Source organism: Scyliorhinus canicula, chromosome 2 (assembly GCF_902713615.1).
Source record: "Scyliorhinus canicula chromosome 2, sScyCan1.1, whole genome shotgun sequence".
NCBI classification, from domain to species: domain Eukaryota; kingdom Metazoa; phylum Chordata; class Chondrichthyes; order Carcharhiniformes; family Scyliorhinidae; genus Scyliorhinus; species Scyliorhinus canicula.
In genome coordinates, this window is record NC_052147.1 from 88,744,854 (window position 1) to 88,761,408 (window position 16,555).

The window sequence follows — 16,555 nt, forward strand, 5'->3', positions numbered from 1 at the left end:
ATACAAGCAGCACAATTGTGTAAACTCTGCAAGTCTTGGGAGTTCTCTTTAGTTTTATATGTCATGGGACTGAAATATCAGAGATGTCTTAAAATGGTAGTAGTGTCAGAGGTCTAGATGGAGCAGAATTTGTAAGGAGCATCCATGAGGGTTTTCAAGAGCAGTATGTAAATAGTCCAACTCGGGAAGGGACCATAGTGGACCTGGTGTTGGGTAATGAGCCCGACCAGGTGGCTGAAGTTTCAGTAAGGGATTAGTTTGGGAATAGTGATCACAATTCCGTAAGTTTCAGAATACTCATGGACAAAGACGAGAGTGCTAAATTGGGGGAAGGCCAACTATACCAAAATTCGGCAGGAGCTGGGGAATGTGGATTGGGAGCAGCTGTTTGAAGGTAAATTCACATTTGATATGTGGGAGGCTTTTAAAGAGAGGTTGATTAGAGTGCAGGACAGACATGTCCCTGTGAAAATGAGGGATAGAAATGGCAAGATTAAGGAACCACGGATGACAGGTGAAAATGTGAGACTAGCTAAGAGGAAAAAGGAAGCATACATAAGGTCCAGGCGACTGAAGACAGACGAAGCTTTGGAAGAATATCGGGAATGTAGGACCAATCCAAAACGAGGAATCAAGAGGGCTAAAAGGGGTCATGAAATATCTTTAGCAAACAGGGTTAAGGAAACTCCCAAAGCCTTTTATTCATATATAAGGAGCAAGAGGGTAACTAGAGAAAGGGCTGGCCCACTCAAGGACAAAGGAGGAAAGTTATGCGTGGAGTCAGAGAAAATGGGTGAGTTTCTTAACGAGTACTTTGCATCTAGGAGAGGGACATGATGGATGTTGAGGTTAGGGATAGATGTTTGATTACTGTAGATCAAGTCGGCATAAGGAGGGAGGATGTGTTGGGTATTCTAAAAGGCATTAAGGTGGACAAGTCCCAGGTCCGGATGGGATCTAGCCCAGGTTACTGAGGGACGTGACAGTGGAAATAGCTGGGGCCTCAACAGATATCTTTGCAGCAAGCTTGAACACTGGTGAGGTACCGGAGGACTGGAGAATTGCTAATGTTGTCCCCTTGTTTAAGAAGGGTAGCAGGGATAATCCAGGTAATTATAGACCGGTGAGCCTGATGTCAGTGGTAGGGAAGCTGCTGGAGAAGATACTGAGGGATGGGATCAATTCCCATTTGGAAGAAAATGGGCTTATCAGTGAAAGGCAACATGGTTTTGTGCAGGGAAAGTCATGTCTTATCAACGTAATAGAATTCTTTGAGGAAGTGACAAAGTTGATTTATGAGGGAAGGGCTGTAGATGTCATATACATGGACTTCAGTAAGACGTTTGATAAGGTTCCCCATGGTAGGCTGATGGAGAAAGTGAAGTCTAATGGGGTCCAGGGTGTACTAGCTAGATGGATAAAGAATTGACTGGGCAACAGGAGACAGAGAGTAGTAGTGGAAGGGAGTTTCTCAAAATGGAGAACTGTGACCAGTGGTGTTCCACAGGGATCTGTGATAGGGCCACTGTTGTTTGTGATATACATAAATGATCTGGAGGAAGGTATAGGTGGTTTGTTTAGCAAGTTTGCAGATGACACTAAGATTGGTGGAGTAGCAGATAGTGAAGGGGACTGTCAAAGAATACAGCAGAATATCGATAGATTGGAGAGTTAGGCAGAGAAATGGCAGATGGAGTTCAATCCGGGCAAATGCGAGGTGATGCATTTTGAAAGATCCAATTCAAGAGCGAACTATGCGGTAAATGAAAAACCCCTGGGGAAAATTGATGTACAGAGAGATCTGGGTGTTCAGGTCCATTGTGCCCTGAAGGTGGCTGCGCAGGTTGATAGAGTGGTCGAGAAGGCATACGGCATGCTTTCCTTCATCGGAAGGGGTATTGAGTACGAGTTGGCAGGTCATGTTACAGTTGTGTAAGACTTTGGTTCGGCCACATTTGGAATACTGCGTACAGTTCTGGTTGCCACATTACCAAAAGGATGTGGTTGCTTTGGAGAAAGTGCAGAGGAGGTTCACCAGGATGTTTCCTGGTATGGAGGGCGCTATCTATGAAGAGAGGTTGAGTAGATTAGAATTATTTTCATTAGAAAGATGGAGGTTGAGGGGGTCCTCATTGAGTTCTACAAAGTCATGAGAGGTATAGACAGGGTGGATAGCAAGAAGCTTTTTCCCAGAGTGGGGGACTCAATTACTAAGGGTCACGAGTTCAAAGTGAGAGGGGAAAAGTTTCAGGGAGATATACGTGGAAAGTTCTTTATGCAGAGGGTGGTGGGTGCCTGGAGCGCATTGCTGGCGGAGGTGGTAGAGGCGGGCACGGGCACGATAGCGTCATTTAAGATCTATCTAGACAGAATCATGAATGGACAGGGAGCAGAGGGATACAGATCCTTAGAAAATAGGCGACAGTTTTAGATAGAAGATCTGGATCGGAGCAGGCTTGGAAGGCCGAAGGGCTGTTCCTGTGCTGTAATTTTTCTTTGTTCTTCTTGTTCGCACGCAGCTGCCACTCATCTGTTACTGCTTGCCTTCACCATTCACTGTTAACCTTTGTTCCTCTCGACTCTTTCCAGGTCCATCATAATATCTAGGCTTAAGTCACGTTAGAAGAAGAAAAACACAGTTCTCCAGGGATCTATTGTCACTTGCTGACCTCCTTGCAAGCACCAGCTCAGAATGCTGACAGTCAATTACAGGTGTTTGTACTGGGTGAATCATTTGAGTGAAAGTGAACAGAAACAAAGACGGGGGAAATACCAGGTCAGGGACCAATTGTACAAAGAAGCTTGTGTTCTAGCTCTGCTATAGATTTGAGAGATCAAGACATCCAGCAAATAAATAATGGGTATAGACTAGCAACTACTCAATGCATTGGACTCCCTACCTGAGAGGTTCACACTACATCTGACACTCAGATGATTAAATAGCACTGGGTGCAATTCCAGTCGACAAAGGGCACCTAAGAAACTAGTGTCCATATTACCAGTTGGCATATATGCATATAAACTGAAAATATTCACATAATTTGTTTCTGTGCACAACCATTTCTTTAATTGAATCGGATTTTAACTCTGAAGGTACCATATGAAGACATAAACATTGCACCACACAATAAATTAAGATCATTTTCTTTCACCATACTCCCCCATCTATATTTGGTGCCACGATACGCAAACCTTAATAGAGCTCTCTGAAAAAATTCCACCAGTTTCAAGCCCATCTCCTTGCGCTACCTGGTGATGCCAGGTTTACACTTCGTACATGGTCAATCTTAGACACAACTGAGACCTGCTGATGTATTCAATGTCATGGTTTTGAGGAGGTGACCACTGTGATAGGGTCATAATTCTTCAGTCTGTCATTTTGAAAAACGCAATCATTAGTTCCAGGCATTCTGGAGTCAGCACTTTGTGATCTCTGATATTTTGAATTCCCTTTGCACAGCAGTTAGAATCCACCACTTTCAAATGAACAGATTTCATTGGGATCAGGAGGGCATTGATGTAATTGAGGATGGGGTTTGGTGTTATTGGGGGCAGGGGTTGGTGTCATTGGGGGTGGGCCACCTTGTCACCAGAGGGCAGGGCGTGACAGGAGGGTCGTGCAAAGAGGGAGAGTGCAGGGTCTTTGAAAATGCAAGTCCACCTCTGTCCAGGGTCATGTTCTGGGTTTGAATCTCACCATGGCAGATGGTGAAAGTTGAATTCCACAAATACCTGGGATTAACCTGAAACCATGGTCGATTGTAGTAAAACCCGATCCTTACCTGGTCTGGCCTTGCATTACTCCAGATCTCTTGTGTCCTCTGAAAGTCACTCAGTTCAAAGGCAATTAGGGATAATAATAATCGCTTATTGTCACAAGTAGGCTTCAATTAAGTTACTGTGAAAAGCTCCTAGTTGCCACATTCCAATGCCTATTCGGGGAAGCCGGTACGTCAATTGAACCCGCGCTGCTGCCTTGTTCTGCATACAAGCCAGCTGTTTAGCCCACTGCTAAACCAGCCCCTGTACCCACACCCCATGAATACATTTTTTAAATGTACATAGTTTTGTAGTTAATAAATACATATAGTTAACCTACTAAGATCTACCCCATGGCATCCAACACACTACAACAGTGACAAAGAGCATAAGGGGAGAAAAATCCAAGCCTAGCCTTTCCCATTGTTGATAGGACCCCAGATCAGTCAGTACAAACTGGAAACAATTTACGTGGTTGATTGTGCTGCTCAAAGAAGGCATCCATGGTGGTGGGTTGGTCCAAAAAGAAAGATTGGGTTTGCTGTGATTGACAAGGGCACAATCAGGAGGCACAAAGGTATTTGTATAAAAATGGGCAAAATTCAGTAATTGAAGTTTCAGCCTATTTTTCCAGATGGAACTTTAATTCCCAAACAAGGCACAATCATTCTTCCCATGGATTTACAACACTCAGAACTTTTTTTCTGTTTATTGTGTAATAAATTTAAATTGTGCTATGTTTAGGCTGTGGGAACACTGAAAATCACTTAAGTGAACTTCACAAAATTTTAAACATTTATTTTGGCAGTTGCTATTTGCTAATTCAGGATTTGTAGCTTTCTTAAAATATTACTTTTTCTGTTGCTCATTTATTCCTCATTACTGATTGAATTATAATATGTTCTATTAGATTACTTATCTATTAGATTGTGTTTCAGTTATTCACTGAACCTATGATGTACAAATGTGTAATGCCTCAATGTAACATTTGTAGGCTAAGTAGCATATTAGTCATGTTTTACACCTTTATAGTGTTCTTCATATATGGAAAATGATGGACATTTCCAATCAAATCAAATAAATCACCATCTCTGCACAACATTTGCCGTTATACCTTTCCAAATATTTTAGGAAGCTTGTCTGTCCTTTCACATATTTATTGTACAGTTTATTCTTTAATTCAACATGTGCAATGCAACAGGAGAGCTGTCTGATGCCAGTTTAAAAATCGAGCTCGCTTCATTGAGAGTGCAGTCTTCCTTTCTGCTTTTGGAAGTTGGGGCAATTTGTCCCTGGGGATGTGGCAATACTTGCAGAATTCCTCCTGATGAAAAGGTAGAAAACCACTGATATTTTCTGACATTGTGTGAGTAAAAATGCAGCATATTGTTAGGGAGATAAAGCAATGAATGTCATTTTGAAGAAGAAAAACTTGTTTCTGTTTTTGCAGTTGTTCATCTGCAAGAAGCCACATGTGAATGGGTTTTAACCTTATAAAGTAATGCCAGCAAAGCAGGATAAAGCAACTCCAATGTGGCTGCTAGCCACATTCTGGAAAATGTCAGCTGATTTCATGTTTGGAATGTTCTTTTCCATAACCATATTCTGCTCCAACTGCAATTCGTCACCACTATTACACACTGGTGTAAATGCTGGAGCACTTGGCATTGAGCACATATTTGAATTTTGCATTAATCCAGGAAATACTTGATGAGTCGAATCGGAGGGGAGCCACCTTCAAATCCAGTTTAAGGAGAGCTTTGACAGCCAAGGAGGGCAAAATGTCCCATCTGATATGTCTCCAACTGTTCAAAATTACTGTTACTCTTTTCAGATTGAAATGCTGAATAGAAACCACAGTAACACACAAAGAGTAAAAATATCTTTGTTTCATTTGTTCATTATATTGTGTTGGCCTTGGAAAAAGGCCAGGGGTTGACCTCGTGAGAGGCTGGGATTTAGAATTGGAAAAACTCCTCAGTCTTTTTCTGCTTAGTGTGCTGTTTTCAGACGTGCACAATGCAACCTGCCATGCCGTCTATGCAGTCAAACATGTTTTTGCCATTTTTCACACTGAAATGCAAAATCCTGGAGCATCTCTATGGCCTACATGGCATCAGCCAGGTTAAGAGACAGGCAAACAGATGGGCATTCATTGCGATCTTCAAGGTCATCAGCCTTTTCGACTAAAGAATGTACTGCATCTACGATGGTATCATCTGTCGGTTTTGTCATGCATCATACGGCATTGTCTGCCTTTGTGTAAGTTTCCATGGTTGCCTCTATTGGAATCTTCTTAACAACCTCCTGCAGGCAAGCAAAATGTGCCTTGTCAGCGGATTGGTTGGCATCACCCTGCTTCTCATTCTCGCTATCCTGTGCAGCCGTAACCTGAATGAATCCAGTATGCTTCAAGTAATTTGCAATTATGGATTCCTGCACCATCTCTTACGTCTCCTTCAGCATTAGCATGGTCTCTAATACTATGAGATTGTAGTTCTTCTTACCGAAGGCCTTGATAAGCTGAGAGATCAGCTGCTGTTGATAAGAAAGTTTCCAAGTTTCTAATTGCCCCATGATATGTTGGCAGGAGTTTGGCCATGGTGTTGGAGTGAAAGAACATCAGCTTGATGGCCAGTGATGGTCGGTTGTGCAGGGGCAGTTGTGTACAATGTTTTTTTTTTTTTGCTGATACATTTTGTCTACTTTCTTGACCCATGCATCCAAAATACTGAAGGTGATGCATTACAAATGTGAGGTGATGCATTACAAATGTGAGGTGATGCATTACAAATGTGAGGTGATGCATTACAAATGTGAGGTGATGCATTACAAATGTGAGGTGATGCATTACAAATGTGAGGTGATGCATTACAAATGTGACGTGATGCATTACAAATGTGAGGTGATTCATTACAAATGTGAGGTAATGCATTACAAATGTGAGGTGATGCATTTTGGAAGGTCTAATGCAGGTAGAGAATATACAGTGAATGGTAGAACCCTTGAGTATTAAAAGTCTGAGAGGTCTAGGTGTACAGGTCTACAGGTCACTGAAAGGGGCAACACCGGTGGAGAAGGTAGTCAAGAAAGCATACGGCATGCTTGCCTTCATTGGCTGGGGCATTGAGTATAAGAATTGGCAAGTCATGTTGCAGCTGTATAGAACCTTAGGCCACACTTAGAGTATAGTGTTCAATTCTGGTCGCCACACTACCAGAAGGATGTGGTGGCTTTAGAGAGGGTGCAGAAGAGATTTACCAGGATGTTGCCTGGTATGGGAGGGCATTAGCTATGGGGAGCGGTTGAATAAACTCGGTTTGTTCTCACTGGAAAGACGGAGGTTGAGGGGCGACCTGATAGAAGTCTACAAAATTATCAGGAACATAGACAGAGTGGATAGTGAGAGGCTTTTCCCCAGGGTAGATGGGTCAATTACTAGGGGGCATAGATTTAAGGTGCGAGGGGCAAGATTTAGAGGAGATATACGAGGCAAATTCTTTACACAGAGGGTAATGGGTGCCTGAACTCGCTGCCAGAGGAGCTGGTGGAAGCAGGGCCTATAGTGACATTTAAGGGACATCTTGATAAATACATGAATAGGATGGGAATAGAGAGATAGACCCAGGAAGTGTAGAAGATTTTAGTTTTTCTTGTACTGTGTGGGTGATGTCTTGATTTTCACAAACAACTGTGGCTTTGGACTTGCAAATCTCAAGAAGTGTTACTTTTTCCGTGTCATTCACTTTGACGCAGACAATAGGAATGAAGAGTTTCTTGCTCCAGTTTCCACCATTACACGCGTCATCCAGAAACATCAAAGAGTTTCCTGGTAAAGACAGTTAAACCATCTGATTTCAAATGCGTTAAAATGTCTCTTCAAGACGTGGCTGAGACACCAATCATCTGCCATTGCTGCCTTAACGGCAACGCTCTTACCACTTACTGAGTTGAAGATGATGCTGTACCTTTGTGGTAAACACCACTGGTTACACGCTACGTGTATTACAGTACTGCCACTGTATTACAGGTACCACAGTAAATCCCAGCCTGCTGGCTCCTCCCAGCAGGCGCTGTATAAAAGTGTATGCTCTCCTGCGCTGCCTCTATTCTGGTTCCAGCTGCAGGAGGCTTAACATTTAGTGCAATAAAGCCTCAAAAGTTTCACCATTTTCGCCTTGTGGTCATTGATGGTACATCAATTTAGTGCACCGGAATTTTAGAGATGAATGTCTTAATCAAGCCAGATCGCCTGGAGCTGAACCCTAATGCAGCCGATGCCACAGCCACCTTTGAGCACTGGCTAGCCTACTTTGAAGGATACCTCAAAGCATCTGAAGAAGCCCTCTCAGACCCACAGAAGCTCCAGATCCTCTACGCATGGGTGAGCCCACAAGTTTCCCCCCCTCATTCTGGTCGCGCCCAGTTACACAGAAGCAATGGCAGCACTAAAAGGACAGTACATCAAGACTGTGAATCATGTGTTCGCCACGCACCTTCTGGCCACGAGACAGCAACTCCCGGGGGAGTCTCAGGACGATTTCTTGTGTGCTTTGCGGATCCTTGGTAGGAACTGTAATTGCCAGGCAGTATCGGCAGTCCGACACACAGAACTGCTGATCAGAGACGCCTACATCACGGGCATCAAGTCTAATTACGTTCACCAGCGACTATTGGAAGGGGGTACACTTGACCTTACAGAGACTGTACAGCTTGCTAGCTCCCTAGAAGTGACCTCCCGCAATCTAGAGTCCTACACCTCCGACCGTGCGGCACCCTCGTGGGCGTCATGGGCCCCACCATCGTCCGACCCGGGTACGCTGCAAGCCTGTGCCGCATGCCAGCCAGCTAATTCCGGAGGTCCCAAATGCTATTTTTGTGGCCAGAACAAGCACCCCAGACATCGCTGCCCAGCGTGGAGCGCGACCTGCAACAGGCGTGGCAGGAAGGGTCACTTTGTCTCCGTTTTCCAGGCCCGATCAGTCGCTGCCGTTTCCAGGCCCCCCACGTGCGATCCAGGGGCGCCGCCATCTTCGCAGCCGCCCGCCACGTGCGGCCCGTGGGTTCCGCCATCTTTGATGTCGTCTGCCATGTGCACCACGTGGGCGCGCCATCTTCGGTGCCATCTTGGACCGCGCCTCAGGACCTCTGCGTGCCTGGCCATTTGTGGGCCACCGAAACCTCCGTCACTGCCGATCAGCCCAATGACTCCCAACATCTTCCGCAGCTCGCCTCCGTCACCCTCGATCAGTCTCTGCCCCGCTATGGCGACTGTACGGATCAACGGGCACAAGACGACCTGCCTCTTTGATTCCAGGAGCACAGCGGGTTTCATCCACCCTGTTACAGTAAGGCGCTGCTCCCTCCCAGTTCTCCCCGTGACCCAGAAAGTCTAGCTGGCCAGTGGATCCCATTCCGTACAGATCCGGGGGTACTGTGTCGTTACCCTCTCCGTACAGGGGGTAGAGTATAGGAACTTCAGACTCTCTGTCCTCCCCCACCTCTGCGCTGCCCTGTTACTAGGTCTCTATTTTCAGTGCCACCTCCAGAGCCTTACTGTGAAGTTTAGCGGGCCCCTGCCCCCCCTCACCGTTTGTGGCCTCATGACCCTTAAGGTTGATCCGCTCTCACTTTTTGCAAACCTCACCCCGGACTGTAAGCCCGTCGCCACGAGGAGCAGACGGTACAGTGAACAGGACAGGACCTTTATCGGGTCGGAAGTCCAATGGTTTCTGTGGGAGGGGGTCATTTAGGCTAGTAACAGCCCCTGGAGAGCTCAAGTGGTGGTCGTTAAAACTGGGGAGAAACACCGGATGGTCATCGTCTACAGTCAGACCATCAACCAGTACACAGCTCGATGCATACCCCCTCCCCCGCATATCTGACATGGTCAATCAGATTGCGCAGGATCGAGTCTTCTCCACAGTCGACTTGAAGCCCGCCTATCACCAGCTCCCCCTCCGCCCGGATGACCGCCAATACACTGCATTCGAAGCAGGTGGCCACCTCTATCATTTCCTTAGAGTTCCCTTCGGCGTTGCCAATGGGGTCCCAGTCTTCCGGCGAGGGATGGACCGAATTGTTGACCAGTACGGGCTATGGGCCAAGTTCCCGTACCTGGATAATGTCATCATCTGCGGCCACGACCAGCAGGACCACGCCGTGAACCTCCAGAAGTTCCTCCATACCGCCAAACTCCTTAACCTCACCTACAATAAGGAGAAATGTGTTTTCCGCACCACCCGCTGAGCCATTCTTGGCTACGTCGTGGAAAATGGACTCCTAGGGCCCGACCCCAACTGCATGCACCCTCTCCTGGAACTCCCTCTCCCCCACTGCCCCAAGAGCCTGAAACGATGCCTGAGGTTTCTTCCCATATTACGGCCAGTGGGTCCCAAATTAAGCAGACAAGGCTCGCCCACTCATCAAGTCCACAGTTTTCCCCTGATGGCTGAGGCCCGCCGGGCCTTCAACCACATCAAGGCGGACATCGCCAAAGCCACGATGCACGCAGTCGACGAGTCTCTCCCCTTTCAAGTGGAGAGTGATGCATCGGACGTGGCTCTGGCCACCACTCACAACCAGGCGGGCAGACCCGTGGCTTTCTTCTCCCGCATCCTTCGTGCCTCTGAAATTCGGCACTCCTCTGTCGAAAAGGAGGCCCAAGCCATTGTGGAAGCTGTGCGACATTGGCGGCATTACCTGGCCGGCAGGAGATTCACTCTCCTCACTGACCAGCCGTCGGTGGCCTTCATGTTTAGTAACACACAGCGGGGCAAAATCAAGAACGACAAGATTTTGAGGTGGAGGATCAAGCTCTCCACCGATAACTACGAGAATTTGTATCGCCCAGGGAAGCTCAATGAGCCCCCAGATGCCCTATCCCGTGGTACATGTGCCAGCGCACAAGTGGACCGACTCGGGGCTCTCCGCAATGACCTCTGCCACCCGGGGGTCACCCGGTTCTTTCATTTTATCAAAGTCCGCAACCTGCCCTACTCCATCGAGGAGGTCAGGACTGTAACCAGGGACTGCCAAGTCTGCGCGGAGTGCAAACCGCACTTCTACTGGCCGGACAGAGCACACCTGGTGAAGGCCTCTCGCCCCTTTGAACGCCTCAGCAAGGACTTCAAAGGGCCCCTCCCCTCCACTGATCACAACATGTACTTTCTCAATATCATTGATGAGTACTCCCATTTCCCTTTCGTCATCCCATGCCCTGACATGACGTCTGCCATGGTACGTCCATAGTGATTGGGGATCCTCCTTCATGAGTGATGAGCTGTGTCAGTTCCTGCTCAGCAAGGGCATCGCCTTGAGCCGGACGACCAGCTACAACCCCTGGGGAAATGGGAAGGTGGAAAGGGAGAACGCGCCGGTCAGGAAGGTCGTCCTCCTGACCCTTCGGTCTAGGAATCTCCCGGTCTCCTGCTGGCAGGAGGTCCTCACCTACGCGCTCCACTCTATCCGGGCGCTCTTGTGCACCGCTACTAATGAGACCCCTCACGAACGTGTGTTTGCCTTCCCTTGGAAGTCCACCTCCGGGGTCTCGCTCCCAACCTGGCTGATAGTTCCTGGGCCCGTCCTCCAGAAGCATGCAAGGAGCCACAAATCAGATCCCCTTGTCGAGAAAGTCCTCCCCCTCCATGCAAACCCACAGTATGCCTATGTGGCACACTATGACAGCCGACAGGACACAGTCTCCCTCCGGGACCTGGCACCCGCTGGTTCTCCATCCACAACCACCACTGCCCCCGAACTGGTACCGTCCCCTCCCCCTCCGGTTGCCTCCCCTGCCCCTGCATCGTCCACCCTCCCCCGCCCCTGCGTCGTCCACCCTCCCCCGCCCCTGCGTCGTCCACCCTCCCACCAGCGACCTTCACCGCAACCCCCACACCAGCAGCATCCATCTCCTCACCGGATGCACTACTGAAATGAAAATGAAAATCGCTTATTGTCACGAGTAGGCTTCAATGAAGTTACCTTGAAAATCCCCTAGTCGCAACATTCCGGCGCCTGTCCGGGGAGGCTGGTACGGGAATCGAACCGTGCTGTTGGCCTGCTTGGTCTGCTTTAAAAAGCCAGCGATTTAGCCCAGTGAGCTAAACCAGCCCCTGGGTGAAGAAGGAGAGGACAACACACTCCCAGAGTCACAGGTACCCAAATCGGCCCCCACAACACAACCAGGTCTGAGGCGATCGCGGCGGAGGGTCAAAGCCCCCGACAGACTCAACCTGTAACGTAGTTCTCACCTCCGCTGGACCTTTTTTTAAACAGGTGGTGAATGTGGTAAACACCACTGGTCACACACTACATGTATTACAGTACTGCCACTGTACTACAGTTAATACAGTAAATCCCAGCCTGCTGGCTCCTCCCAGCAGGCGCTGTATAAAAGTGTATGCTCTCCTGCGCTGCCTCCATTCTGGTTCCAGCTGCAGGAGGCGTAACATTTAGTGCAATAAAGCATCAATAGTTTCACCATTTTCATCTCGTGGTCATTGATGGTACATCAATCTTGTCTTGGTTCAGCTGTCCATAGCTTCAGAAATCCACTTTCTGCTTGGCACCACAATTTTCCATTTGCTCCATCAACTTCACCGTCTCTCCAATTGACAACATGTTTAACTTTCTCTCCGGTTTCCCACAGGTTTTGCGTGTTTGAAAGTTATTTCACAGAAAAATTTGAGCATGCATAGGTCCAACCACCCACTCTGGTTGGTGTGGTAACATAACCGCTAATTTCAGCATTATTTCTTGTTGGCGTGACTGAAAATCTGGTTAAACTTGATTGATCACTGTGGAATTTTGGGTGATCACGGGTATTGTTTAAAAGCTTGATGCACTATCAATTACGACGAGGCGAGAGTAGAGAGTAATCGAAGCCTTATTAAGCAGAGATGTGTAGCCTCCTGCAGCTGCTGCCAAAATGGCTGCAGGTCGGTGAGCAGACACATTTATACTCCGCCTACTGGGCGGAGCCAGCAGGCAGGGATCTACCCATGTATCTGTAGTACAGGAGCCTTACCGTATTACTTCTCATATACATAATATATACAAACGGTGGTTACTACCACATTCACCCCCTGTTAAAAAAAGAGTCCAGCGGGAGTGGTGGAAAAACTATTTACATGTATGTGAGCATTTTGGGGAAAGTTCATAAATTTAGCTGGTCGGGTGCCTTGATCCTCCGTTGTGAACGCCGCAGTCCTGTTGGCGATGCAGGCACCGGCTCGGTCGCCAGTGAGTCCGAGAGCGTGTAGTCCTCATCTTCAACCCCGAGTGGGACCAAGGGGAGGATGGAGCGGGGGCTGTGGAGAGGTGCGCTGGGGGGAGGATGGGTGGCGCTGGGGCAGAGGGGTGGGGGGAGGGAATCAGCTGGTGTCAGGTCCCTGAGCGAGACTGTGTCTTGGCGGCCGTCGGGGTACGCCATGTAGGCGTACTGCGGGTTTGCTTGGAGTAGCTGTACCCTCTCGACGAACGGGTCTGCCTTGTGGAGCCGCACGTGCTTGCGGAGGAGAACGGGTTCTGGAGCTGCCAGCCACGTTGGGAGCGAAACCCCGGAGGTGGACTTCCTGGGGAAGGCAAGGAGACATTCATGGGGGGCTTTGTTAGACGCAGTGCAAAGTAGCGATCGGATGGAGTGGAGGGCGTCAAGGAGGACCTCCTGCCAGCAGGAGACCGGGAGATGTTTAGACCGTAGGGCCAGCAGGACGGCCTTCCAGACCGTCCCGTTCTCCCTCTCCACCTGCCCGTTTCCCCGGGGGTTGTAGCTGGTCCACCGGCTCGAGGCCAGTGCCCTTGCTGAGCAGGAACTGACGCAGCTCATCGCTCATAAAGGAGGATCCCCGGTCGCTGTGGATATAAGCGGGGAAACCGAACAGAGTGAAGATGCTATTGAGGGCTTTGATGACTGTGGCAGACGTCATATCGGGACATGGGATGGCGAAGGGGAATCTGGAGTATTCATCAACCACGTTAAGGAAGTAACGTGTTTCGGTCGGTGGAGGGGAGGGGCCCTTTGAAATCCATGCTGAGGCGTTCAAAGGGACGGGAGGCCTTCACCAGGCGTGCTTGGCCTGGCCGGTAGAAGTGCGGTTTGCACTCCGCGCAGACCTGGCAGTCTTTGGTGACCGCCCTGACTTCCGCAATGGAGTAGGGTAGGTTGTGGGCCTTAATGAAGTGGAAGAACCGGGTGACCCCTGGGCGACAGACACCATCGTGTAGAGCCCGGAGTCGGTCCACTTGTGCGCTGGCACATGTACCTCGGGATAGGGCGATACAAAATCTTGTAATTGTAGGTGGAGAGCTCGATCCTCCACCTCAAGATTTTATCATTTTTGATCTTGCCCCGCTGTGTGTTATGGAACATGAAGGCAACCAACTGTTGGTCAGTGAGGAGAGTGAATCTCCTGCCGGCCAGGTAATGCCTCCAATGCTACACAGCTTCTGGATGGCTTGGGCCTCCTTTTCGACGGAGGAGTGCCGAATTTCGGAGGCATGGAGGGTGCGTGAAAAGAATGCCACGGGTCTGCCGGCCTGGTTGAGGGTGGCGACCAGAGCGACGTCTGATGCATCACTGTCGACTTGAAAGGGGAGGGTCTCGTCGACCGCGTAAATCGCGGCCTTGGCGACGTCGGCCTTGAGACGGTTGAAGGCCTGGTGAGCCTCGGCCGTCAGTGGAAAAACTGTGGACGTGATGAGTGGGCGGGCCTTGTCCGCATAGTTAGGGACCCACTGGGCATAGTATGAGAAGAACCCCAGGCATCGTTTGAGGGTCTGGGGCAGTGGGGGAGCGGGAGTTCCATGAGGGGGCGCATGCGGTCGGGGTCGGGCCCTAGAACTCCATTTTGCACTGCCAAGGATGGCTAATCGGTTAGTGCTGAACACGCACTTCTCCTTGTTATACGTAAGGTTCAGGAGTTTGGCGGTGTGGAGAAATTTGGAAAGGTTAGCGTCGTGGTCCTGCTGGTCGTGGCTGCAGATGGTGACGTTATCCAGGCATGGGAAGGTGGCCCGCAGTCTGTACTGGTCAACCATTCAGTCCATCTCCCTTTGGAAGACCGAGACCCCATTAGTGATGCCGAAGGGAACCCTAAGGAAGTGGTGAAGGTGCCTGTCTGCTTCGAACGCAGTATATGGGCGGTCCGCCTTGCGAATGGGGAGCTGATGGTAGGCAGATTTCAGGTCCACTGTCGAGAAGACCCGGTACTGTGCAATCTGATTGATCATATCAGATATGCGTGGCCGGGGGTACGCGTCGAGCTGCTTGTACCGATTGATAGTCTGACTGTAGTCAACGACCATCCTGTGTTTCTCCCCAGTCTTTACAACTACCACTTGAGCTCTCCAAGCGCTGTTGGTGGCCTCGATGATGCCTTCCCGCAGCAGCCGCTGGACCTCCGACCTGATGAAGGTCCTGTCCTGGGCACTGTACCGTCTGCTCCTGGTGGTGACGGGTTTTCAATCTGGGATGAGGTTTGCAAACGGGGAAGTTGGGTCGACCTTAAGGGTTGTGAGGCGCCTACAGTAAGGGGTGGTAGGCGCCCGCCGAATTTCAGAGTTAGACTTTAGTTGTTGCACTGGAAGTCCAGGCCGAGTAGCAAGGCAGCGCAGAGGTTGGGGAGGACGCAGAGCTGGAAGTTGCTGAACTCTACGCCCTGGATGGTGATGGTGACGGTGCAGTACCCCCTGATCTCCACGGAGTGGGATCCGGAGGCCAGAGAGATTTGTTGGGTAATGGGGTGTACCGTGAGGGAGAAGCGCCTCAGTGTATCAGGGTGAATGAAGCCCTCCGTGCTCCCGGAGTCAAGAAGGCAGGATGTCTTGTGCCCATCAACCTTTACCGTCGTCGACGTGGTTGCGAGTTGTGCGGCCGGGACTGGTCGAGCGTGATGGAGGCGAGCTACGGCTGGTGTTGATGGGCCCGGGGCTGGTCGGCGGCGGTTGCAGGCGATGAGGTGCCCACGGGCCGCACAAGATCTGATGGGTGGAAGATGGCGGCGCCCACGGGCCGCACGTGTTCTGATGCGAGGAAGATGGCGGTGCACATGGGTCGCACGTGTTCTGATGCGAGGAAGATGGCGGCGCCTACAGGCCGCACGTGGGTTGCGGGGACGAAAATGGCAGCGCCCACGAGTCGCACGTGGGGGTGCAGGAACAATGGGCCTGGTTACAGTGGCGATCGACCGGGCCTGGCACACCGCAGCGAAATGTCCTTTCTTCCTGCAGGCCTTGCAGATTGCGCTCTGCGCCGGCCTGTGCTGCCGGGGGGTGCTTTGTTTTTCCGCAGAAATAGCACTTGGGGGGCCCCCCCGGGGTTGGTTGGCTGCCGCGCGGCGCAGGCCTGGGGTTGGCTGGGGGCGGTCGCTGGTGGGGTCCACGATGTCTATGAGGGGGGTGCTGTGTGTTCGGGGCGTACGCTTGTCCATTACGGGAGGCTGCCGTTAGTGAGGTCGCGAGTTTCTTGGTCGCCGCGAGGTCGAGAGTACCCCTTTCTAATAGGCGCTGGCGGATGTACGCCGACCCTATGCCCGTAACGAAAATGTCCCTGATTAGGAGTTCGGAATGTTCAACGGCTGAAACTGCCTGGCAATCGCAGTCCCTCGTCAGGGCGTGCAGGGCACGCCAGAAATCTTCCAATGACTCACCGGGGTGTTGTTGCCGTGTGGACAGGAGGTGCTTGGTGTAAAGTTTGTTGGTCGGCCGGGTGTAGTTCTCTTTCAGAAGCGCCATGGCCTCAGCGTATGTGGGTGCGTCCCGGATAAGGGGAAAGATATCGGAGTTCAACCGTGTG

General features: G+C 50.1%; 1 protein-coding gene across 9 annotated transcripts in view; it reads left to right on the forward strand.

Annotated features, from left to right (window-relative positions):
• LOC119955765 (coiled-coil domain-containing protein 9B-like) overlaps positions 1 to 16,555 on the forward strand; it is a 402,308-nt gene that overhangs the window by 150,921 nt on the left and 234,832 nt on the right. The window contains exon 2 of one of the 9 annotated variants that reach the window (XM_038782361.1): positions 2,590 to 2,776. The exons of the other annotated variants lie outside the window; for them this stretch is intronic. Within the exon in view, the coding sequence (XP_038638289.1) occupies positions 2,693 to 2,776 (84 nt within the window). The 5' untranslated portion in view covers positions 2,590 to 2,692. The remainder of the gene's footprint in view (positions 1 to 2,589; positions 2,777 to 16,555) is intronic. 9 annotated transcript variants of the gene reach the window in all.